We start from the raw sequence: 25380 nt of genomic DNA, 5'->3' as shown, positions 1-25380 counted from the left end.
GATGCTTATTTATAAAACCCTCTTAGGGCTCACTCCCCCCTATCTGAGATACCTACTGCAGTCCTCAACCTCCACATACAACACCCGTTCTGCCAGTCACATTATGTTAAAGGTCCCCAAAGCACACACATCCCTTGGTCGCTCCTCTTTTCAGTTCGCTGCAGCTACCGACTGGAATTAGTTGCAAAAAACACTCAAACTGGACAGTTTTATCTCCATCTCTTTATTCAAAGACTCAATCATGGACACGCTTACTGACAGTTGTGGCTGCTTCGTGTGATATATTGTTGTCTCTACCTTCTTGCTTTTGTGCTGTTGTCTGTGCCCAATAATGTTTGTACCATGTTTTGTGCTGCTACCATGTTGCACTGCTGCCATGTTGTGTTGCTACCATGTTGTTGTCATGTGGTGTTGCTACCATGCTGTGTTGTCATGGGTTGCTGCCATGCTACATTGTTGTCTTAGGTCTCTCTTTATGTAGTGTTGTGGTGTCTCTCTTGTCGTGATGTGTGTTTTGTCCAATATCTTTAATTTTAATCCCAGCCCCCGTCCCCGCAGGACGCCTTTTGCCTTTTGGTAGGCCGTCATTGTAAATAAGAATTTGTTCTTAACTGGCTTGCCTAGTTAAATAAAGGTTAAATAAATAATAAATAAATAATTAATGGTGTATCGATTTTTTGGGGGGGCAATACATCTTTAAATAAATGTCCTTTTGATTTAACTTCTAACAATGCTTGACAAAAATAACAATGCATAAACTGTTATTGCAGATTTTTTCCCAACCATTACGCTGATTCCCCCATTCAATCTTTCTTCATGTTCTCTTGACAGCCGGATGGAATAGTTTAACGAATGACTTCCCAGAAACCAGACTGAAGAGACAGATTGCAACATAGACAGTTTAAAGTACACCATTTTAGTGAGGGAAAGCTACATTTTGGAGGGGAATGACTAGGCTACAAGCAAAGAGCTATTAAACGTATTCCAAGCTTTAGGCCATAGTTAGCTTGTTTGGTTTGGTACTCTGCCCAGACCAGACCGTTCTTTAAACACAAACCCAGATGGCATCTGGACATTTCTCAGCCACCTCTCTGTCTCTGAACTGCTGCTGCTGGAAAAAGTGACTCCATCTCATTACAATGCAGGGGATAAGGGTCTCATAGATCCTATGTTTCCCAGGTACTAAGCAAGATTTTCTGTTAGAAAGACATGGAAGATGATGAATGTGCAAGACAATCAAACTTAGTTACCTTGGTGTATGTAGACTGCAATGAGCCCTCTTGTGCCTGTCATGAGTACAGATGTAGGATCTTACAAACTTGAGAAGCTTTTTAAAACTCAAATACTCTACAAGTTTGCATTTCCTGCTGTGCAGGAAAATTCTCGGTAACAAAAGTGATCAAATACATCTGTAAAAACCACAGAGAATGTAAATGGTACAGAACGGATCCAGTGCAGTATGTGGTCTGTGACCGCCCCCTACTGTCTCCTGGCTCTAATATCACGCTCTTCAGTACCTGTACCCATTGATAATAAAATATTTAGGCCAATTCTGCAAATGTCCCCAAGTAGTTGCTATTGAGTAATCTATTCAAATACACGGTGTGCTATACCCAAATCCAACACTTGAATAAAACAAATGTATATGATAATCATACAAAATATACTATATATATTAGTTATTATACAACTATAAGAACTTGTGGACACATACTGGCAGGGTGTTTCTGTACATCAGCTACGACTTACAAATATAATACTTATTCTTGACAGCTCAATACATACAACAATACATGGTTTAGTATTTAAATACCCTGGTGAGAGGCTAGACAAGCTTTCCACTGGATGGCAGCAGAACATTTCCACCGCACCAAATCCATAGCTGAGCCACACACACACACACACACACACACACACAGACACACACACACAGCTTCTTATCTTATCTGAAGACCAAAGACCGCAATTATTTTTGTTGGAGTTGACAAAAACATTGTTTTATGTTTTCAAAGATAGGCTACACTGTTGCAAAAACATGCATAATTATTTGCTACAGTGGCCCGACATATTCGTAGTCCACGTATCATTTGATTCACCTGGGAATGATTGGCTAACCGTAGTCACGTTGTCTGTAGCGCTCGTGTCAACCCCTTTCTCCACCATTGTCAGCGCGCGCAGCCGAAAAATCCTCCACGCATTTGTCGTGCTACAAAACCTACTAATTCATTTACAACAAAATCCATTACAGAACCTTATCACACTGTTATGCGTTTGTGTGTATAATGCGCAAATATCATTTCAGCTGCATTGATAATTAGCCTTTAATTTAACAGTTGTCATTTAGACTATTCATTCGTTTCTTTTAGCCAATACGGGACATCATTTTATACAGTTGCCAGTTTTTCGTGATGGTTTGACAAGATGATTGGTAAGTCACTGTTTTGGATACCTCTGTATTAGTCTTTCCCGCTAGCCTTTTCACGATAGCACGGTGCACCGCAATACCCTGAGCGCATTACTGTGCTTTTTCACTATCTGAATCTTAAACAAGCTGAGTGAGTGCATGATTTGAGAGATGTTACAGTAACAATGCACATATTATGCAAATATACACTGTTATGCAATAGAATAGTACATTTTATTGTAGGATACGTGGTTTGTCATAGAGGCCTCATAGCCTTCAGACTTTGTCACGGGCATAACTACATTATGTTTTCATTCAATAGGTTTTTATTATTAAAACAATTTGACGTTGGTTATATATAAGCTGTAGCATATATGCTAGTACCCAAAACATTTCATAATTCATGACATCATAGTTTAACCTTTTCTGTTTAACTTATTCCGAGGTTACTCATAGTTATAACAGATTGATTAAACGGTATTTGCATGTCTTATCAGAAAAAAGCTATGCTCTTGTAAACACATGCACACCCCCCCCTCCACACACACACACACACACACACACACACACACACACACACACACACACACACACACACACACTCACACACACACACACACACACACACACACACACACACACACACACACACACACACACACACACACACACACACACTCACACTTACACTTCAGTGCTGCAGAGAGGAGGCTACAGCCCCAGTCAGTCTGTTGAGAAAGGGCATCTGTGTGTGTAGAGCTGCTGGGCCCACTCCTGAGTCTCCTGGGAACCAATTATTCATCACCAGAGGAGAAGGGGGAGGAAGAGAGGGAGGGAGGGGGGGGGGGGGGGGGCAGCAACGCCTGCTTTCCACTTCCCAAGCCACTCTCACTATAAGCTGTCTCACTGCATGAGTAGTTTCTTTGAGAATCCAATCCACACTATCAGTAAATTGTGTCTTTCGCGATATTTCAGCCATTGTCAAATAAGAATACATTAGCTCATCAGTCCTCACCTGTGCGCATTTCCTTACAGGCCAGCGATTTCTCATGCCAACAACCTAACTTGATCTCTCAGCATCTAAGGTAGGTTGGCTTTCACTTGTCCAAGCATTGTTATTCTAGTTTGTATAGACTCATTTTAAACATAAACTCCATATAAGGTTTGTCCAACTAACAGCCCTGTTCGCTGTCTGTGGCGTTTCCTAAAAAGTTCCCGATGGGAGAAGTAGCCATCATGTAGTGAATGGGGCAGCTAAGTGCCAGTGCAGGCTGAATGATACTTGATATATCTGGGTAGAGCCTCTCTTTGTCCACCACCCCATGGTTATTATCTCAACAGGAGATAGCACTGGAGAAGTATGGGGTGTTATTACACAATGCGATGCAAAGACATAGACACACATACACAAAGACAAAAACAGTTTGTTTATGCATGTCCAGACTGTATGCCTTGGCCCGCTTTGAGAGAGTGCTTGTCCGGTGCAGTAACAATACTAATGTTGTCATGTAACACTTATGAACCAACAAAAACGGTTTGAACTTTACTGTAAGACACACACACACACACACACACACACACACACACACACACATACACACACTCTCTCTAAAGGTCACCCTGATTCTCCGTCTGTCAACATCTGTCTATCAAATGCATCATCATGCAACTCCCAATGGGTAAATTATATTACTAGAGGTCATGCCATGTTTTCATCATGCATTGACTGTATATTATTAGGGTGAAGGATACATGTTACAATCTCATAGAGAGAGAGAGAGAGAGAGAGAGAGAGAGAGAGAGAGAGAGAGAGAGAGAGAGAGAGCGAGAGAGAGAGAGAGAGCGGGAGAGAGGGAGAGAGAGAGAAAGAGGTTGCATCATTGTCTGTTAAAAATAGCATTCTAGTTACACTTCCAATGAATGCTTCATAATGCATAATAATAATATGATAGTCTATACTGTATTTTACATGTATAATCGTATTACTATTCTATATTTCAATGGATCATTCTGTATTGTCATTGATACAACTCCATAGGTATTGTGTGCAACCACATTCTACATTGTATCTATAGTCCTCTCCTCTCCTGGCTAGCATACATAACAGTTCTTCTTTGTGAGATGTGGTATACTTCCCAGTCTAACTCATGCTTCAGCATAGTGCTCTCCCTCGCCTCCACCCCCCTCCCCTCACTCCCCCCTCCCCCTCATGGCTGGTTGCCATGGCAGCTGATTGGAATGTTCACTCAGTCTCCAGCAGCATATTGCTGTTCACCCCCTAGGAGAGGACAAGCCTTACAAAAGGTAACATCTATGGATTAACCAGGGTGCTGGGGTCAGCTGAAAGGGTGATTAATACATTTCACATGTTCATTACTTGTAAGAGATTATCATTATTTTGGATTATTCAGTATAATAAAATAAAAATGTGTATGACCTGTAAATGTATTGTATTCTATGTATTTGCCTTGGTTTAGTGGACACTTATTCTCCAACCCCCCAATCATAGCCAACCATGCTCACACCTCTTTAAGACTTTTTGCTTTTGTTGGTACTTACCATGAAATAAACTAGCAGACAGAATGCAGACAGGAGATACACAGCACCGCTCACCTTCCGCTTTCATCTAGCGAATTACTTTGCATCTCCTCGCTCCACGTTTGATTGGAGAGAGAGAATATGAGAGAGAGAAAGAGCGAGGGAAAGAGAATGAAATAGATATGGATAGAGAGAGAGGGAGAAGAGAGAACGAGAGAGAGGGGGATGTTGAGAGAGAAAAAAAACAGATAGAGAGAGGGAAAGTAACACAGAAAGAGAGGGAAAGGGAGAGAGAAGTTGAAACGAGAAAGAGAGAGAGAAATAGACAGAAAGCGGGAGTGTGTGTCAGAGAGAGAGAGAGAAAGAGAGAGAGAGAGGGATGTTGAGAGAGATAGAGAGAGAGAGAAATCAGTGGCAGATTTTAAATGCAGCACAATTACCGGTAGTTTCACCAGTCACTAGGAGAAGAGAAGGAGAAGAGAGCAGTGAAAATGGCTCACTAACTTGCTCTAGGAAACATATAATAGTAATTGGACGTCTCCACTATCTCCTCTTATCGTGCTTCCATCAGCTATGCCATATTTTGTGCAGTGGTGCAGACTACTGTTTATTCAGTCAGTGGTGAATTATTATATGTTATACCTCTCATTAGAGTGCATTTGTTTAGATTTTTCTAGAGATTGAATTGATTTTCAGTGACGTGTTAGCTCATGAGACAAGTGTCCGTAGATTATCTTTGCAAATAAATGTAGTTCATGATAAATGTAGTTCATGATAAATGTAGTTCATGTTTAAGTATAATTTAGATTGATGGATGTTCCAGTGTCCCTTATAGGATTTGAGTGATGTGCTGGTTTAAGATGAAGGGTGCTCCTGCTCTCATTAGGCTGTGGGATTTGTCTGGGTGCTCTATGTCTGGTATTGCTATAGCAACCAGTTTTCATTAGTCTATGGGTAAACTGTAGATGCTGCACACACACACACACACACACACATAGACACACACACACACACACACACACACACACACACACACACACACACACACACACACACACACACACACACACATAGACACACACACACACACACACACACACACACACACACACACACACACACACACAGGATAGTCAAAATAGTCGTAGAGGGACTGAAGTTGTCTCAAACCTTCCAACCTAAAGCTGATGTTTCTCTTGTTATCACCCATGGGACCATTATAAGACCATACTGACTCTGAATAGCTCTCTGAATAAGGGAGATACAGCTCTCTGTCTGGTATTGTTCATCATGACTCATGTCTATTTGGAATATAATGGCAGAACATATGAATGGCATGGAGTCATCGGTTCGTGATTTGTTTGATGGCACCTAGTCTAATTTTAGATTTGATTTCAGTCTTTGTCTGTTCACTCCTTGATATAACATTTGTAATAATGTTTTCCACTGAACATTTCTGAGAGAGATGCATAGAGAGTCAGTGAGAAAGGGAGAACTACAGAGTCAACATGAAAAAAAGAGTGTGGTTCTGAAATGTGCTCATCATGCTTCACCATAGATGGGACTTGTTTATGAAGTACAGTGACCTGCTTGTTAAGTCACCAGAACCAACATCACTCTCTCTCTCTCTCTCTCTCTCTCTCTCTCTCTCTCTCTCTCTCTCTCTCTCTCTCTCTCTCTCTCTCTCTCTCTCTCTCTCTCTCTCTCTCTCTCTCTCTCTCTCTCTCTCTCTCTCTCTCTCTCTCTCTCTCTCTCAATTGTGGCAATCCAGCAACATTTCCAACTCAAACTGAAAAAAAAGGCCACATTTGTGTAGGCGGGAGTGGGTGGGTGGATAGGAAGAGGAAACATTGTTCCATAAAGTGAACTCCCCCAGATCTCCCTCAGCCAATCTCCTTGCCCTTTTTTCTATTTTGTCAAAATTGTCTGAGTACACCAGTCCCCCCTCCCCCCTCCCCCTCTCTCTGTCTCTCTATTTCTCTCTCTTTCTCTTACTCTCTTTCTCTCTCTCTATCTCTCTCTCTCCTTTCATTCTATCCTCTTTCTCTTTCTGTGATCTCCAAGGACTTCCTTCTCTACCTCAGTCAGGCTTCAGCGCTTCAGCCAGCACAAGCTAACAAGTCTTTGTGTGGAAAGGGAGAGAGTGCGAGCGAGAGCAAGAGAAACGGAGAGCGAGAGAAAGAGAGATACAAATAGAGAGAGAGAGAGAGAGAGAGAGAGAGAGAGAGAGAGAGAGAGAGAGAGAGAGAGAGCTAGAGGGGAGAGAGAAGCTGGCTGAGAAAGCTGACAGCAAGCAACACCACAGGGAGAGAGGCAGAGAGGGGGTAGAGAGAGAGCGATAGTGAGAGCTAGACAGACTCCTGGGTGCTAAACAATAGAGTAAAAGGGTAGCAGCAAGGTCTGTCCTTTTGGGAGCCCTGTCCATGTGGACGTTTATGTAGTGAATACTGTGGGGTTGAATAGCACTAGAGGATTTTGCAAGGCGATACGACACAGGTAAGTAAGTCAGTGGTAACATACATTATTGAAGTGTGGTGGTAATATTTACTCACCTTTGGTACTTTTACATTGTATGGGGGAAACTCACTAATGGGATCCATTCAGCACAGGACACTATCTGTAGCATCTGATGTGGAGGGAGCTTATGCAGCGTTGTGTTCCTAGTGTATATCCTGCTGCATGGCTTACTGTTCTTCCTGGAGAGAGAGAGAGAGAGAGAAAGAGAGAAAGAGAGAGAGAGAGAGAGAGAGATAGCGGGAGAGAGAGAGAGAAAGAGGTGGTTAGCGAGAGAGAGAAAGAGAGAGAGAGAGAGAAAGAGAGAGAAAGAGAGGTTGTTAGTGAGATGGAGGAAGGGAAAGAGCGGTTGTTAGAGAGAGAGAGAGAGAGAGAGAGGGAGGGAAAGAGAGGTGTATAGTGAGAGGGTGGGAGGGAGGGAGGCTCCCTCCACCTATTCTCTCTCTACCATTGCAGGGTAGTCTGCTCCTGTGTTCTGTTCTGCTCTGGTGCATGATGTCATTCGGTACTAGTTCAAGAGGGACAAGCTCCCGGCCTCAGGTCCTGTTGTGTGGCCATCAGTAAGGAGGCATTTAATATGAGGTTGTGATTTGTGTGGACAGTAAACCACAGTTTTAAATGGTATTGTTTTGCACACATGGTATCCACAATGTCTATATCAGGCGATGACTGTCTGAATTAAGCATTTATCTTAATAAAATACCTGTATACGATGACACTGTTGCCATGGCAACCACAGCAGGGTTTTCAAGGAATAGGTAGCATGGTGTATGGTCTGGTGGATTCTGAGGATGGGAATGAGGATACATGACTGAAATTAAGTATAGGAAGTTGGTACATGACTTCCCACCATCTCCCCATACTATCACTTAAAACAAACAAGCACACGTAAAACTTGAAAAAGCCATACATGCACATTAGTAAAATCATCGAGGATAACACACAATGAAGTCTGGGACTTATTTACATTGTGGTCCTCTTGAAACAAGATGGCTAGGCAAGATCCAAGACGGTTGAACACAGTATGACAGTGAGATGTCCTGTACTGTATGTGGAGGTGGATGGGAAGGGGGAGGGGGGGACAGGGCTGCCACTGCAACATCTGTGTATTTTGTCATCCCTCTATGGGTCCTGTGTGTGTGCATGCACAGTGCAGGTGATTACATGTGTGTGCATTCCTTGATGCGTGTTCCCTTTCAGTCAGTCAACTTCGGTACAACATACTATGGGGAGTCGCACTCTCGCGGAAACAAACAATTGGAACACAAGACTGTCTTACGTTGTGCCATCTCAACCCTCCCTTAGTGGTAGAGTGTGCTCACCCCCTGGATGTTGTGTGCTGAAGTTTGTATGGTTCTCATAAGTTTCCTAATCACGAACAATTAGTTATTCTTCGAATTGCTTGGCCTGGCTATAGCAATAAGTAAGATGGCTTACGCGACCGAAACGATGAAGGCTAACAAGCCAGGTTCGGATTCGCGACCATGCTCCAATGAATTAAAAGATACTCACGTTGGTTGTCTTGTATGTCTCGGCTCGGTGCATGCTCAGACTGCCCTCACTTGAATCTGTTGTGTGCGAGACTAGGGGATGGCTGGCACTGTTCCCCCAATCATGTAGCATTCTTTATAGGGCTTGGTGTTTCCGATAGTGACTTCCTCTCCCGGGTGCCCGGATGATGGTTTGGGTCGTTGGTCGGGTAGAATGTCTCCCGGCTCCTGTGTGCACTGTCGCCGGTTACGGGAGGCTATTTGAAGAGAGAGGGTGACCGGGATCTGTGGGTATCCCCCTCCGCCTGTGTCTGGCATGGTTAAGCACCGCTTGCCTCTCTTCCCAGAAGGGTCTGGGTCCCACCTCAGTGATCCAGTCCTACGTACACTTTCGAGACCAAGCTAGCGAACAAGCGCTGCATAGCTTGCTAGCCAGGTTAGCTAACTCGCCGAGACAACTATTCCTGCCTCCCCACAGTGGAGTTGCTGGGGTAGCTCTCTTGTTTAATATACACTACCGTTCAAAAGTTTGTGGTCCTCTGCAGCTCAGGTGGTCCTCTGTAGCTCAGCTGGTAGAGCATGGCGCTTGTAACGCCAAGGTAGTGGGTTCGATCCCCGGGACCACCCATACACAAAAATGTATGCACGCATGACTGTAAGTCGCTTTGGATAAAAGCGTCTGCTAAATGGCATATTATATTTATTATTTATTATATTTATTTAGAAATGTCCTTGTTTTCGAAAGAAAAGCAATTTTGTTGTCCATTAAAATAACATCAAATTGATCATAAATACAGTGTAGACATGGTTAATGTTGTAAATGGCTATTGTAGCTGGAAACGGCAGATTTTTAATGGAATATCTACATAGGCGTACAGAGGCCCATTATCAGCAAAGAAAATGAGATATGGCTTTTTCTTTGCAACTCTGCCTAGAAGGTCAGCATCCCAGAGTCACCTCTTCACTGTTGACGTTGAGACTGGTGTTTTGTGGGTACTATTTAATGAAGCTGCCAGTTGAGGACCTGTGAGGCATCTGTTTCTCAAACTAGACACCCTAATGTATTTGTCCTCTTGCTCAGTTGTGCACCGGGGCCTCCCACTCCTCTTTCTATTCTGGTTAGAGCCAGTTTGCGCTGTTCTGTGAAGGGAGTAGTACACAGCGTTGTACGAGATCTTCAGTTTCTTGGCAATTTCTCGCATGTAATAGCCTTCATTTCTCAGAACAAGAATAGACTGACGAGTTTCAGAAGAAAGTTTTTGTTTCTGGCCATTTTGAGCCCGTAATCGAACCCACAATTGCTGATGTTCCAGATACTCAACTGGTCTCAAGAAGGCCAGTTTTATTGCTTCTTTAATCAGCACAACCGTTTTCAGCTGTGCTAACATAATTGCAAAAGGGTTTTCTAATGATCAATTAGTCTTTTAAAATGATAAACTTGGATTAGAAAACCCAACTTGCCATTGGAACAAAGGACTGATGGTTGCTGATAATGGGCCTCTGTACACCTATGTAGATATTCCATTAAAAACCAGCTGTTTCCAGCTACAATAGCCATGTACAACATTAACAATGTCTACACTGTATTTCTGATCAATTGGATGTTATACCAAAAAATTGCTTTTCTTTTGAAAACAAGGACATTTCTAAGTGAGCCCAAACTTTTGAACGGTAGTGTACATAGCGTTAAGTCGCTTGGTTATTCTAAACAGACCATGCTGCTGTCAAATAGGCTAGCTAGCCTAGTTTAGACTAAAGAGCCTCCTGGCTAACGTCGGCTAGCATGCATAACTTCTGGTGAATGAAACTTACTAGTGTTCCCCCCAGCGCTATGGCAACCCTAGTCTTATTTTAATTTCCTGGAGTTGGAGGGAGTAGAGAGAGCAGGGCTTGCGTGCACCTCCAATGAGGAAGTAGTCCCCGAGCAGCTGCACCGCTCCACTAAAAACGTTGCTGTGACGACAGCGCCCCACGTTTTGATACAGCAACCGGGGTACTACGTGGTACAACATCAGCCATTACTTGCTGTTTGGGGTTTTAGGCTGGGTTTCTGTATACACACTTTGTGACATCTGCTGAAGCAAAAAGGGCTTTATAAATACATTTGATTTGATTTGAAGGCCGTTAGTTTATTATGATCAATAGTGATCCATTCTGACTACTGCATTTGTCGTCACACAGGGCCATGTGCTGACACAGACCAATCATGGGCCGGCAGGATTTGAGGAGGCTACCGGTTGACTCTCTCAGGCAGGATGAAAACGACTACATCGACCATGATACTTTGCTACTTACAGCCACTTTCACAATGATCCTTAGAAATGTTTGTGCCATTTAGCCCCATTTAGCAATATGGCATGCTTCAAATTCAAATACTTCCGGCTTCATGCGCCATCGGGAGTTTTCCATAGGAATATGTGGATGACGTCAGTGCTATCACTATCTACTGGTTTTAATGTCTATGGGTATATCAGTCTCCCCAGGGTGCGAGTAATACGTTGGCCAATTCACTCTCTGTCCACAAGGGGGCACCCCTCCCCCATAAGTGGCTCATTACTGGGATTCATTGCTTCCTGCCTGGAGCTAATGAGTTGTCTGGTGATGCAGGTTATGGGCTCTGTAAGCAATTGGTGGTCGGTAGCGGAGTCGAGGGACAAGCAGTGTTGGACACGACCATGCTATTATCTCACACAGAGTCTATGTGGTTCATATGAACCTCGAAATAAGCTGTCTTTCTCCAGCTCAGAGCTTTTCATTCCTGGGAATTAGATTTGATTACGAATCGCCGCTGTCTGTTACCACAGAAGGGGGCTGTTTTTCAGAGCTGTCTGACCCATTCCCAGCTAGGGTACAAGGCGCCTTGTCGCCAGTATCTATGACTGGTCAGTAGGGTAACTTCCATGGTCACTTCCACAGTGTTCACGGGTGTCAAAAGTGTTGTCTCCCGCATGTGATTTCGATGAAAAGTGTTCCTTCTTCACGTTCAGACACACGGTTGTCAAGAGCGGTGGAAATGGAAGAAGAACCAATCTCTCCCAGTCCACAAGGTGACGTCCCACCCCTTCAGATGGCACTTCAGAGACTCACTGTCTGCTCCAACCAATGGCGCGCATGCACAGTGTTGCCCTAGATCAGGGGTGTCAAACTCATTTTAGCTCAGGGGCCACATGGAGGAAAATCTATTCCCAAGTGGGCCGGACCGGAAAAATCATGGTATATATAACTTAAAAACAACAACTTCAGATTGTTTTCTTTGTTTTAATACGATCAACATACAACATAAAGCTGGAGCCTGAGGACAGTGTGTCCAAAATAGTACAAGCACAACATCACTATTAATCATAAAACACGTCAAGTTTATTTGAAAATTCTAAAGAAAAAGAACACACAAACACACAATGCCTCAGTGATTAACAGAACTGTTTCACAGATCACAGAACTATATCAGGGTGTCATTTCTCAGGCAGAAATGTAGATAAAAATAATGAAATCCTGTTCCCCAAACAAGTGCAAGAACCACAGAGTCAAGAATAGGTTAAATATACAAATAAAATAAAATCAATTAAAAACAATAGCACATCAACATAAAAACATATAAACATAAAGCTGGAGCCTGAGGACAGTGTCCAAAAGCACAACATCACTATTAATCATAAAACACCTCAAGTTATTTGAAAGTTCTGAGGACAAAGAACACACAAACACACAATGCCTCAGTGATTCACAGAAGTATATCACAGATCACAGAACTATATCAGGGTGTCATTTCTCAGGCAGAAATGTAGATAAAAATAATGAAATCCTGTTCCCCAAACAAGTGCAAGAACCACAGAGTCAAGAATAGGTTAAATATACAAATAAAATAAAAACAATTAAAAACAATAGCACATCAACATAAAAACATATAAACATAAAGCTGGAGCCTGAGGACAGTGTCCAAAAGCACAACATCACTATTAATCATAAAACACCTCAAGTTATTTGAAAGTTCTGAGGACAAAGAACACACAAACACACAATGCCTCAGTGATTCACAGAAGTATATCACAGATCACAGAACTATATCAGGGTGTCATTTCTCAGGCAGAAATGTAGATAAAAATAATGAAATCCTGTTCCCCAAACAAGTGCAAGAACCACAGAGTCAAGAATAGGTTAAATATACAAATAAAATAAAAACAATTAAAAACAATAGCACATCAACATAAAAACATATAAACATAAAGCTGGAGCCTGAGGACAGTGTCCAAAAGCACAACATCACTATTAATCATAAAACACCTCAAGTTATTTGAAAGTTCTGAGGACAAAGAACACACAAACACACAATGCCTCAGTGATTCACAGAAGTATATCACAGATCACAGAACTATATCAGGGTGTCATTTCTCAGGCAGAAATGTAGATAAAAATAATGAAATCCTGTTCCCAAACAAGTGCAAGAACCACAGAGTCAAGAATAGGTTAAATATACAAATAAAATAAAATCAATTAAAAACAATAGCACATCAACATAAAAACATATAAACATAAATCTGAAAGCGTTGCTCAAACTCCCGTAACAGTCCCGTTATTTTATCTTTGAACCGCTTCATGTCTGCCACATGTTGGGACAGCTTCAACTTGAAAGAACGTATGCTGTCATAATACTGCGTGACAACTTTGTTGCGCCCTTGCAGCTGTTTGTTCAAGTTATTCAGGTGCTCTGTAACATCCACCATAAATGCAAGGTCCGGCATCCATGCTGCGGAATGAAATTCTAACACTGGTTTGCCCTTTTCTTCCATGAACTGTTCAATTTCTTCTCGTAAATCAAAGAAACGCCTCAGCACAGCACCTCGGCTTAACCATCTTACCTCAGTGTGGTATGGCAGGCCATAGATGTGGTCTTTCTCTCTGAGAAGGCTGTCAAACTGACGATGATTCAGGCTTCTGGATCGGATGAAATTAACAGTTTGGATGACCACCTTCATGACGTTATCCATCTTTAATGACTTGCAACACAAAGCCTCCCGGTGCAAAATACAGTGAAAAGTCAAAAAATCACGTCCTCCATTTGCAGATTGCACTTTCTCTCTGAACTTTGTCACAACGCCTGCTTTTTTCCCGATCATTGAGGGCGCACCATCTGTAGCCAGGCTGACAGCGCGGGACCAGTCCACTCCGACCCTGTCCAGCGCGCCGACGAGTATGGTAAAAATATCAGCTGCTGTCGTTGTATCTGTCATCGGCACCAACTCCACAAACTCCTCGGTGACGGTCAATGTGTCATCAACTCCGTGGATGAAAAAATTGCCACATCTGTAATGTCCGTGCTTTCATCAATTGCAACCGAAAACGCAATAAATGACTTTACTTTTTGCTTCAACTGGCTGTCCAAATCCACTGAAAGATCGGAAATCCTGTCTGCAACTGTGTTTCTTGTCAGGCTGATATTTGCAAAAGCCTGGTGCTTTTCAGGGCACACAATCTCCGCTGCCTTCATCATGCATGTTTTTACAAATTCACCCTCACTAAATGGTTTTGAAGCCACTGCGATTTCATTAGCAATGAGGTAGCTAGCTTTCACTGCAGCGTCACTGATGTCTCGGCTGTGAGTAAACACAGACTGCTGTTTCTTCAGACCCGCCAACAGTTCATTCACCTTCTCTCATCTCCGCTGTCCTTGAAAGTTGTCATATTTGTCGGCATGAAGACTCACATAGTGGCGACGAAGGTTATATTCTTTCAGCACTGCAACATGCTCTGAACACACCAAACATACAGCTTTCCCATTCAATTCCGTGATTAAATAGGATGACCATTTTTCTTGGAACACTCTGCACTCTGCGTCCACTTTTCTCTTTTTTGACAGAGACATATTGGGGCAATGAGGGTGCCAAAGCACATAATGTTAAAAGTAGAAGCCGTAATAAATATCGCGGGCAAAACAAAGTAGCTCATTGGCTGCACGTGCTTGACCTACTTGCTCTGCCCCGGTATAAACAGTTTGCTTGCTTAACACAATTGCTATTGCGCCATCCAGTGGACGCAATTGGAACAGCAGTTTATTTTATTGAAAAATTGCAGCGCATTTTTATACTTTACAAATTTATTTATTTATTTATTTATTTTTTATCATCTCGCGGGCCGGATTAAACCCGTTTGCGGGCCTGATCCGGCCCGCGGGCCGTACGTTTGACACCCCTGCCCTAGATCATGCGAACAGTGACATCAGGGTACAGGCTACAATTTGTTGTGCGTCCCCCACGTTTCTTCAGCATCATCACGTCGACTGTTCCCGAGGCCTAAGCGCCCGTTTTGAGGGAGGGAATATCCTCCTGTCTCCAGAAGCAGGCAATCCGTGTGGTTCCTATGTTGAAGATCCAGAATGGCTGGTAAAGCCGGTATTTTCTGGTTCCGAAAAGGGACAGGACTTTGCATCCCATTCTAGACCTACATGCCCTCAGCAAGGAACTCAGCGTCTACAAACTCACAATGCTCACGAGGGGGCAAGCAGTGTTACACACATCCATGCTACTCTCCCGTATTCAGTCTCTAGGCTTCATAAGAAACCAAAAAAAGAGCTGTCTGACTCCATCTCAGCGCATTCCATTTCTGGGCCTTTGCTATCCCTGCGGAGGGTGTGCGGGTTCCGGCTCTGTTAGCCAAATTTCGGCAGGGTCACACAGTGCGTTTTCACCAGTGCCTACACCTACTGGGGATGATGTCTTCTGTGATGGAAGTCATTCCCGTTGGGCTATTGGTGATGCAGCCCTTCCAGTGCTGAGCGCTAGCCACTCACCTGGATGCATCTCGCAGTCTAACCCAGTCGCTTAGTGTGTCTCTGTCAGGCCTACTGGCCCTGGCCCAGTGGTGGGACCCTCTGCTATTGTCAGGGGGCTCCCATGGGCTGAGTTGTATCCGGCAAGGTGATCACGACAGACGCATCCCCCCAAGGGTGGGGTCCGCTGTACGAAGGCAACTCGATTTGGGAGGTATTGACACTGGTGCAGAGTGCACCATATAAATTACCCGGAGCTCCTAATGGTAAATTGGCGCTCAGGCGCTTCCCCCTGCTTTTGTCGGGCTGGCTTGTGCTGATCAGAACCGACAATATGTCAGTGGTGGTGTGCATCAACCGACGGGGAGAGACTCTGTCTCGCTCCCTCCTAACCTTGGCTCGCTCCCTATTGCGGGTGAGCAGTGCCCACATGCTCTCGCTTTGGGCTACTGTTCCCTGAAGGAGGGAAATGAGGCACAACACCTGCTTGGCCCCGCCCCGCCCGTTCCTGTGCTCGGTGAAGAGTGGTACTAAATTGAAGGAACGAATCCGAGCCTCACGCTTATCACCTGTGGAAGGCGGGGTTTCCAGCAAGGCACGGATTTCATTGGCCTTGTCAGGCGTGATTGTAGATCCTTCAACCAAAGTCGCGAGAGTGCGACTCCCCATAGTATGTTGTACCTCGTTTCCCTCCTTCAGAGAGCAGTAGTTAAAGTCATAATGTTCCGTTTACTTTTATGCAGTTGATGTGCATACTCTCATCACCTATACCTATTGGGAGAAATCAATGCACATCATGGCATGAACTGAGCAACCATCTACAGTAGCACGGGTTTGCTCAGAGACCATGTACACACTTGTGAAATAATGGTAATAACATTACTTACATCATTCTTTCTCTCTCTCTCTCAGGGGCAGACGTTGGGTGGTAGGCCTACAGCAGGATGAGTGGGATCCTGAAGAGGAAGTTTGAGGAGGTGGAGGTAGACAGTCCCTCCCCCTGCCTCTCTCTCCAGGGGTCCGATGACGAGGTCTCCGCCGGCAGCGACAGCGGGAACAGCAGCGACAGTGTCAACCCCGGCCCCTCCACCCCCGTTGCCCGTGAGTTGCTTACCCAGCATGCACTTGACTGCTTAACTAACACACCCAGCCTGCCAACTTTGGACAACACTGTCAACTATTTGACACAAAGTGAATGAAATAGCATCTTTACATTGTGCTAGTGAGTAGCCTTACATCTTTCTAGTGGAAAAAACTCCCAGTTAATAGAACCACATACTCACCTACTGCTTTTCAAATCAGCTGCGATTCCCTCAAGCACCACCAGCATAGAGAGCCTCAGCGGGATTAGATTGATAGAGAGAAACAGGAAGTAACTCTTGGGAGTAGTGTGATTTCATCTCTCTCTAGGAGTCATAGGGGGTGATCTCCCCTAGCTCCTGCTCCCTGTGGGTTTTTAGATGACAGGGAGGATGGTAGGGATGCTAGAACTCACCCAAGGGGTCCAAAGGGATATCAACAGCAGCAATAGCTATAGTGATACTTTGTCTCTAAATGCCCCCCCCCCTCTCTCTCCATCTCTCTCCCCTCTCTCCATCTCGCTCTCCTCTCTCCTTCTCTCTCCATCCCTCCTTCTCTCCCTCCCTCTAACAGCCTCTTCTATCTTGATGTGTGAGAAGCGCCTGCGGGTGCGCAACGTGCACTTTGAGAGCGTGACGGTGTACTACTTCAGCCGGCGCCAGGGCTTTACCAGCGTGCCCACGCAGGGTGGCAGCACCCTGGGCATGTCCACGCGCCACAGCTGGGTGCAGCGCTACACCCTGGGGGAGTTCGCTGTGGAGCAGGAGAGAAGCCACCGAGACATGCTGCGAGACCACCTCAAAGAGGAGAAACTCAACTCCATCAAACTCAAGGTAGTCAAGTCCATCTAACTAAAGGTAGTCAACTCAATCTAACTTAGGGGTTCCCAAACTTTTTTGGCCCACGACCCCATTTTGATATCTGAAAATTCTCGCGACCATCACATACATTTAATGTGGGGCTATGACAGTCATTGCAAATTAGGCTGACATAATGTATCTTATCTCACCACCACTAATGAGATGGGTGTGGCTTGATGCATGTCGCGTTGGAGCTTCTCAAAGTCAGGGGGCGTGGTCAACAGTGCGCACCTCATCTCTGCTGTCACATCCAACCTGGATCGATATTTGTTTTTAATGTAGACGAGAGCATTGAATCCAGCTTCAGACAGATATGAGCTGGCGAAGGGTACCATGAGTTTTATGGTGCTTTCAAGACAACTGGGAACTCTGAAGAATATAAGGTAAAATCATGACGTCGGTGATCTTCAGGTCAGAAAGTCTGAGCTCTAGAAAGAGGCCTGAGTTCCCAAGTTGGAATTCCGAGTTGGATGAACGTTCAAAACTATTTTTCCCAGTCTAAGATTTCCGAGTTCCCAGGTCCGAGTTCCCAGTTGTTTTGAATGCGGCAATAATGCTCAGAGGCAGACGGCAGGGTATTCGCTTTGAGTCAGGAACCAAAACTCCTCCGTAGTGACCCGTGAACGCATTCAGTCACATGACAGCTTGATCAGCTGTTTGATTTCACTTACCGGCATGTCAACTGAGCCAGGATCACAGTCAAACGGATTGGGAAGTAGGTCCCAAAGTGCTCTTCCAAGCGTTGAAGGTGATCAGTCATCACTCGTGTGGGACACTTACTGATGCTGTTTTCTGTTAGAAACATGTACAGCCGAGGGAAGGGGGCATGATCCGCTTTTGAAAGACTCTATCCAATAAGAACTCATTCCTCTGAATCCACTGATTGAGTCACTCGTCTGTAGAATGTTTTTGTATTTCTCCTGCATGCTTGCGTTCAGTTCATTCAGTTTCCCAAATACAGTGAGGGAAAAAAGTATTTGATCCACTGCTGATTTTGCACGTTTGCCCACTGACAAAGAAATGATCAGTCTATAATTTTAATGGTAGGTTTATTCGAACAGTGAGAGACAGAATAACAACAAAAAAATCCAGAAAAACGCATGTACAAATTTTTATAAATTGATTTGCATTTTAATGAGGGAAATAAGTATTTGATCCCCTCTCAATCAGAAAGATTTCTGGCTCCAAGGTATCTTTTTTATACAGGTAACAAGCTGAGATTAGGAGCACACTCTTAAAGGGAGTGCTCCTAATCTCAACTTGTTACCTGTATAAAAGACACCTGTTCACAGAAGCAATCAATTAATCAGATTCCAAACTCTCCAACATGGCCAAGACCAAAGAGCTCTCCAAGGATGTCTGGGACAAGATTGTAGACCTACACAAGGCTGGAATGGGCTACAAGATCATCGCCAAGCAGCTTGCTGAGAAGGTGACAACAGTTGGTGTGATTATTCGCAAATGGAAGAAACACAAAATAACTGTCAATCTCCCTCGGCCTGGGGCTCCATGCAAGATCTCACCTCGTGGAGTTGCAATGATCATGAGAACGGTGAGGAATCAACCCAGAACTACCCGGGAGGATCTTGTCAATGATCTCAAGGCAGCTGGGACCATAGTCACCAAGAAAACAATTGGTAACACACTACGCCGGGAAGGACTGAAATCCTGCAGCGCCCTCAAGGTCCCCCTGCTCAAGAAAGCACTTATACAGGGCCATCTGAAGTTTGCCAATGAACATCTGAATGATTCAGAGGAGAACTGGGTGAAAGTGTTGTGGTCAGATGAGACCAAAATGGAGCTCTTTGGCATCAACTCAACTCGCCGTGTTTGGAGGAGGAGGAATGCTGCCTATGACCCCAAGAACACCATCCCCACCGTCAAACATGGAGCTGGAAACATTATGCTTTGGGGGTGTTTTTCTGCTAAGGGGACAGGATAACTTCACCGCATCAAAGGGACGATGGACGGGGCCATGTACCGTCAAATCTTGGGTGAGAACCTCCTTCCCTCAGCCAGGGCATTGAAAATTGGTCGTGGATGGGTATTCCAGCATGACAATGACCCAAAACACACGGTCAAGGCAACAAAGGAGTGGCTCAAGAAGAAGCACATTAAGATCCTGGAGTGGCCTAGCCAGTCTCCAGACCTTAATCCCATAGAAAATCTGTGGAGGGAGCTGAAGGTTCGAGTTGCCAAACGTCAGCCTCGAAACCTTAATGACTTGGAGAAGATCTGCAAAGAGGAGTGGAACAAAATCGCTCCTGAGATGTGTGCAAACCTGGTGGCCAACTACAAGAAACGTCTGACCTCTGTGATTGCCAAAAAGGGTTTTGCCACCAAGTACTAAGTAATGTTTTGCAGAGGGGTCAAATACTTATTTCCCTCATTAGAATGCAAATCAATTTATAACATTTTTCACATGCGTTTTTCTGGATTTTTTTGTTGTTATTCTGTCTCTCACTGTTCAAATAAATCTACCATTAAAATTATAGACTGATCATGTCTTTGTCAGTGGGCAAACGTACAAAATCAGCAGGGGATCAAATACTTTTTTCCCTCACTGTATGTCTGTTACATAGGCAAGGTGACACATTTTATTTTCATTACACAGAACGTCAACCATTGTGAATGACAACAGTTCCTCTCTCAATGCGAAAAATCTTTCCAACACTCCCCCTCTTTAACCACCAAGCCTTTGTATGAAATAGAACATTTTCAGGCTCTGATCCCATATCTCCACATAGTTTTGCGAACAGGCGTGCGTGCAGTGGATGTGGTTTGATGTAGTTTACAATCGAAGTTACCTGCTGCATTATATCTCCAAGTTATGTGCTCAGCTCTTTGCCGCCAGTTGCTCTTGGTGTATCATGCAATGCATCCAAATGGCAGAGGGAGACATTCGTAACTAGAGTGCATGCAGAGGCCTGCCCGCCGTCCCGCCATAGATGAAGCCCCATCAGTGCAAAAGCCCACAATTCGATCCCATGGAATCAATATAGTCACGCAGCACACTGAACATCCCCTGTGCCCTTTCATTCTCGGGAATCGTGAAACAGAACAATATTTCCTTGTGAATAGCATCCCCTGACATGTATAGCGAACAAAAGTAAATGCATGGACATCTCGGCCCTCACAGCTAACGTTCATTTGAAGAGCATAAGCTGGGGAGTTTTTGAGTCGTTCGGGCAGCTTCCTCTTGATTGCTAGTTATAGCATCAATTCTTCATTTAAAAGTGTTATCTGACAAAGGTATTGATGTAAGTTTCTGTGCCTCTGCCTCCCCACACATTGTTTTCACCATATCAATTGTGGCCGGTAATATCAAGGTCTCTGCAATAGTGTGTGGTTTCATAGCGAAGTGGGCCTAGCCATTCAACGTGGGGATGATTAAAGTGCAACAGTGAAGTGCGGCCTTTTCCCATGATGTAAGGGCACTCTCTGGTTCAATTTATCTTTTAGATTGGAATCATTTTCATTTAGATTTTTAAGGTTAACCACATTACAATGATTTTGAGATACAAAGACGATATTATAATATATATCTTGGTATATATTTTTTCTTCAGGATTTTGGAAATTCTCCAACGAACCATTTTCATATCAGGCGACCCCACATGAGGTCGCGAACCCTAGTTTGGGAACCACTAGTCTAACTAAAGTTAGTAAACTTTGCCAAACTGAAGGTAGTCAAGTCTGTCAACCTAAAGATAGTCAACTCCATCAAACTAACGGTAGTCAACTTTAGTCAACTCCATCAAACTAAAGGTAGTCAACTCCGTCTAACTCAAAGTAGTCAACTCCATCAAACTAAAGGTAGTCAACTTTAGTCAATTCCATATAACTAACGGTAGTCCACTGAGTCTTACTCAAAGTAGTCAGCTCTACCTAGTCAACTCCATCAAACTAAAGGTAGTCAACTCCGTCTAACTCAAGGTTTCGACTGTGCCTTTAATGCCTTTGTATTAAAGTATCCAGCAGTGCAGTGGCAAATGCAGTTTATTAATAATAGATTGCATAAAGCATACACAGTGGTACTTGTCCAAGTGCCTAAAGTGCATTACATTATACACCAATGTGTAGCATGGCAACTATTTCTGTGCTAAAAATCAGCTAACATAGCGGAGAGATGAGGAAGGAATGTTTGCCCATTTGTAAGCCGGGGATAACCAGGAAAGCAGGATAGCATTAGAACTAGGTTATGAATTCAAGGTTAATTGCAAATTAAATTAAAAACCTGAGTGCCACAGTCCTTTCTAGTCAAAATTACCTTTACATTCCTTATAATGTATTCCATAATGATTAATTTATTCAGTGTATTCACTAGCACTTTCAGCTGCATTATTGCAGTGATTCTAATCCAACACAAGGGGATGCGCTAACACAAGCAGTCAGCCATGTAATTGTTATCAATAATCCCCCTCATTGGTTTATGCTGATTCCTCTCACCTCGCTGTGACCTCGGACAGTGTGTTGTGGTAACAGATTTCTTTGAACAACCTGTGTAAACCATTTATGTATTGAATTGATTCATAACACCACCTAAAGTATTATAAACAGGAGATAAGCATTTATTTCATGGATACAAGGATACACATATATAAGCACCTACAACAATTTATATTAAAGTGCATGAGTTTGTATCCATATAATACTATAAGATAAAGCATACATACACTCTTTACAAGAGCCTAGATACAGTAGTACATTATACACTGAATATACAAAACATTAAGAACACCTGCTCTTTCGATGACATAGACTGACCAGGTGAATTCAGGTGAAAGCTATGATCCCTTATTGATGTCACTTGTTCAATCCACTACAATCAGTGTAGATGAAGGGGAGGAGATGTAAGTGCCTTTGAACAGGGTATGGTAGTAGGTGCCAGGCGCACCGGTTTGTGTCAAGAACTGCAACACTGCTAGGTTTTTCTTGCTCAAAACTTTCCTGTGTGTATCAAGAATTGTCCACCACCCAAAGCGCATCCAGCCAACTTGACACAACTGTGGGAAGCATTGGAGTCAACATGGGCCAGCATCCTTGTGGAACGCTTTCGACACATTGTAGAGTCCATGCTCAGACAAATTGAGGCTGTTCTGAGGGCAAAAGGGAGCGCAACTCAATATTAGGAAGGTGTTCCTAATGTTTGGTATACTCAGTGTACATCACTAGAGAGCATCAGCATCTACTCGTGTGTCTTTCCTCCAGCTGACCAATAATGGCACTGTGGAGTCGGACGAGGCCGAGTCACTGACCCTGGATGACATCTCGGAGGACGACATCGACCTGGACAACACGGAGGTGGACGAGTACTTCTTCCTGCAGCCGATGACCACCAGGCGGCGCCGCGCTCTCCTCCGGGCGTCCGGGGTGCGACGCATCGACGTGGAGGAGAAGCACGAGCTGCGGGCCATCCGGGTGTCCCGGGAGGAGTGTGGCTGCGACTGCAGGGGGCTGTGCCACCCCGCGACCTGCGCTTGCAGCCTGGCCGGCATCAAGTGCCAGGTAAATGGAGCTGTGGTGAGGGGCCTCCTGAATTAAATCTGTCAGTATGTTTGCCTGTTAAATGATGGTTGGCTGGCTATTGGCTGGCTAGCTGTTTGCCTGGCTGTTTGCCTGCCCTTTTGCCTGTATGTCTGTCTGTTTGACTGTCTGCTGTGCTTATGCATCTGTCTATGTGTTTGTTATTCATTGGAAATGGAACCGTTCAGTATTGGAGGCTGACTGAGACGTTTGTTGTCTGTCTCTACAGGTAGATCGCATGTCATTCCCGTGCGGCTGCAGCAAGGAGGGCTGCAGTAACAGCACAGGCCGCGTCGAGTTCAACCCCATCCGCGTTCGCACCCACTTCCTGCACACAATCATGAAGCTGGAGCTGGAAAAGAGCCGTGAGCAACAACAACAACAGCCGCAGGTCACCAACGGCAATGGTTACCACGGAGAACTACCAGTCAACGTCCCCGTCCAGCGGGCTCTGCAGTACTCCCTAATGTCTGACAACATCCCAGTCCCGCAGGCTCCCATCATGCACCTGCCGAGCGCCAGCGACACAGAGCAGCATCTAGAAGAGGAAGCGGACGAAGATGAGGAAGATGATGACGAGGAGTACGAGGATGAGGACGATGGTAGTAGTTTATGTAGCGGCCTCTCGGACTGCAGCACCGACAGCCTGCACACTAGTGACTCTGAGGAAGAAGAGGAGGAGGAGGAAGATGACTGTGAGTCTATGGAGGAGGGGGTGAGTGGACCCCCAGTCTCTCACACAGAGGTGGTTCCTCTCTCCTCTGTGTTGGGATACACTGACGGCACACACACCAACACCAACCGCACTAACCCCAACTCATACTACCATAACCCTTCAACAGGGTACTACCAGATGGACAACTCAGCCAACCTGAACCCCACACCCAAAGCCCCTAGTGAAGCTCCCTCACTCCCCCTCTCACTCCCTAACAGGGAGGGGGCCACCGATAGCCCCACGATTGTGTCACAGGAGCAGCCTAAAACCACCTCCGAGCCGCACACAGACCACCTCAGCCAGGCAGAGGGACAGTATATGCATTTTCCCCACTCTGACAAAGCACCGGTGGCCAACGCCTGTTCCTCAGCCCCCCAGCAGAGCAACACTCCCCCTAGTGGGGAGACTAGTGAACTACACCATGAGCAGCCCTTTCAGACGCAGGTTAGCAGTTTTCGTCACGAATCTTGTTCTGGAGGCAGCTCTGCAGAGTGGTCACTAGCTGGCACAGCCACAAAGTCATAAAATCTGACTTTAAACCTAACCTTAACCCTAAATGTAACTACACTGCTAACCCTAATGCCTAACCCTAACCTTAAGTTAAGACCAAAAAGCACATTTTTGTTTTCATGAATTTTTACAATATAGCCAATTTTGACTCTGCAGCTGGCCTATCTAAGGGGAAATCGCTCAGTTCTGCCTACAGGACAAGACTCATGACAATAATTGTCAATCTGCTTTTCAGACAGACGGTAATGATATTACACTGTCACTGAAGAATAGCACACGGTCTGAGGTATCTGTGGGGACTGAGGAGCAGCAAAGCCAGGGGTCTTTCAACGGGCTGGCTGAGGTTTCCTCTCTCCTACCTGAGAATGAAAGGGACCCACCAATTCTAGAGACTAACACTGAAGTCACTAGCATAGTGTCAGGTAGACTTGCGGAAAGTTCAATCGAAACTGGTTCGTGTGATAAGTCAAATTAGCATTCCTGTGCAGCAAGAATGCACATTTGGATTAATGTGCTGACCAACTTTATTAAAGGGATAGTTCAGGATTTTGGCATTGAAGACCTTTATCTACTTCCCCAGATCCAGATGAACTTGTGGATACCATTTTTATGTCTCTGCATGCAGTTTGAAGGAAGTTGCTAACTAGCGTTAGCGCAATTGCTAACTATTGTTAGCGTAATGACTGGAAGTCTATGGTAACAGATGCGAGCTGTGACCATAGAATTCCAGTCATTGCACTAACGCTAGTTAGCATTGGCTTGCGAAACTACCTCTAACTTCCTTCGTACTGGATGCAGGATGCAGAGACATAAAAATGTTATCCATGTGTTCATCTGACTGGGACTGGGGAAGTAGATAATGGGCTTCATTGCTAAAATCCCAAAGTATTCATTTTCTAGTGAAACTACATGATGTCAATATCAATTCATTTTCTGTACAGGAATAATGCTGCTTTTGACTTATCCTAGAAACCGGGTTGC

The 25380-nt window shown here is 44.5% G+C and overlaps 1 protein-coding gene across 1 annotated transcript; it reads left to right on the top strand.

Annotated features, from left to right (window-relative positions):
* Positions 1-2198: 2198 nt before the first annotated feature.
* Positions 2199-24414, top strand: LOC311115815 (cysteine/serine-rich nuclear protein 3-like; the record flags this gene model as incomplete). Its single annotated transcript, XM_084190944.1, has 6 exons — positions 2199-2428; positions 3440-3489; positions 16622-16810; positions 17363-17622; positions 22860-23171; positions 23404-24414. The coding sequence occupies exons 3-6, from the start codon at positions 16654-16656 to the stop codon at positions 24412-24414; spliced, it is 1740 nt and encodes a 579-aa protein (XP_084047070.1). The 5' UTR covers positions 2199-2428; positions 3440-3489; positions 16622-16653.
* Positions 24415-25380: the final 966 nt, after the last annotated feature.

Source organism: Coregonus lavaretus, assembly GCF_964263955.1.
Source record: "Coregonus lavaretus genome assembly, contig: HAP1_SCAFFOLD_4718, whole genome shotgun sequence".
Lineage (NCBI taxonomy): Eukaryota > Metazoa > Chordata > Actinopteri > Salmoniformes > Salmonidae > Coregonus > Coregonus lavaretus.
Note: the sequence above shows the minus strand (reverse complement) of the source record. Positions and strands in the feature narration are given on the sequence as shown.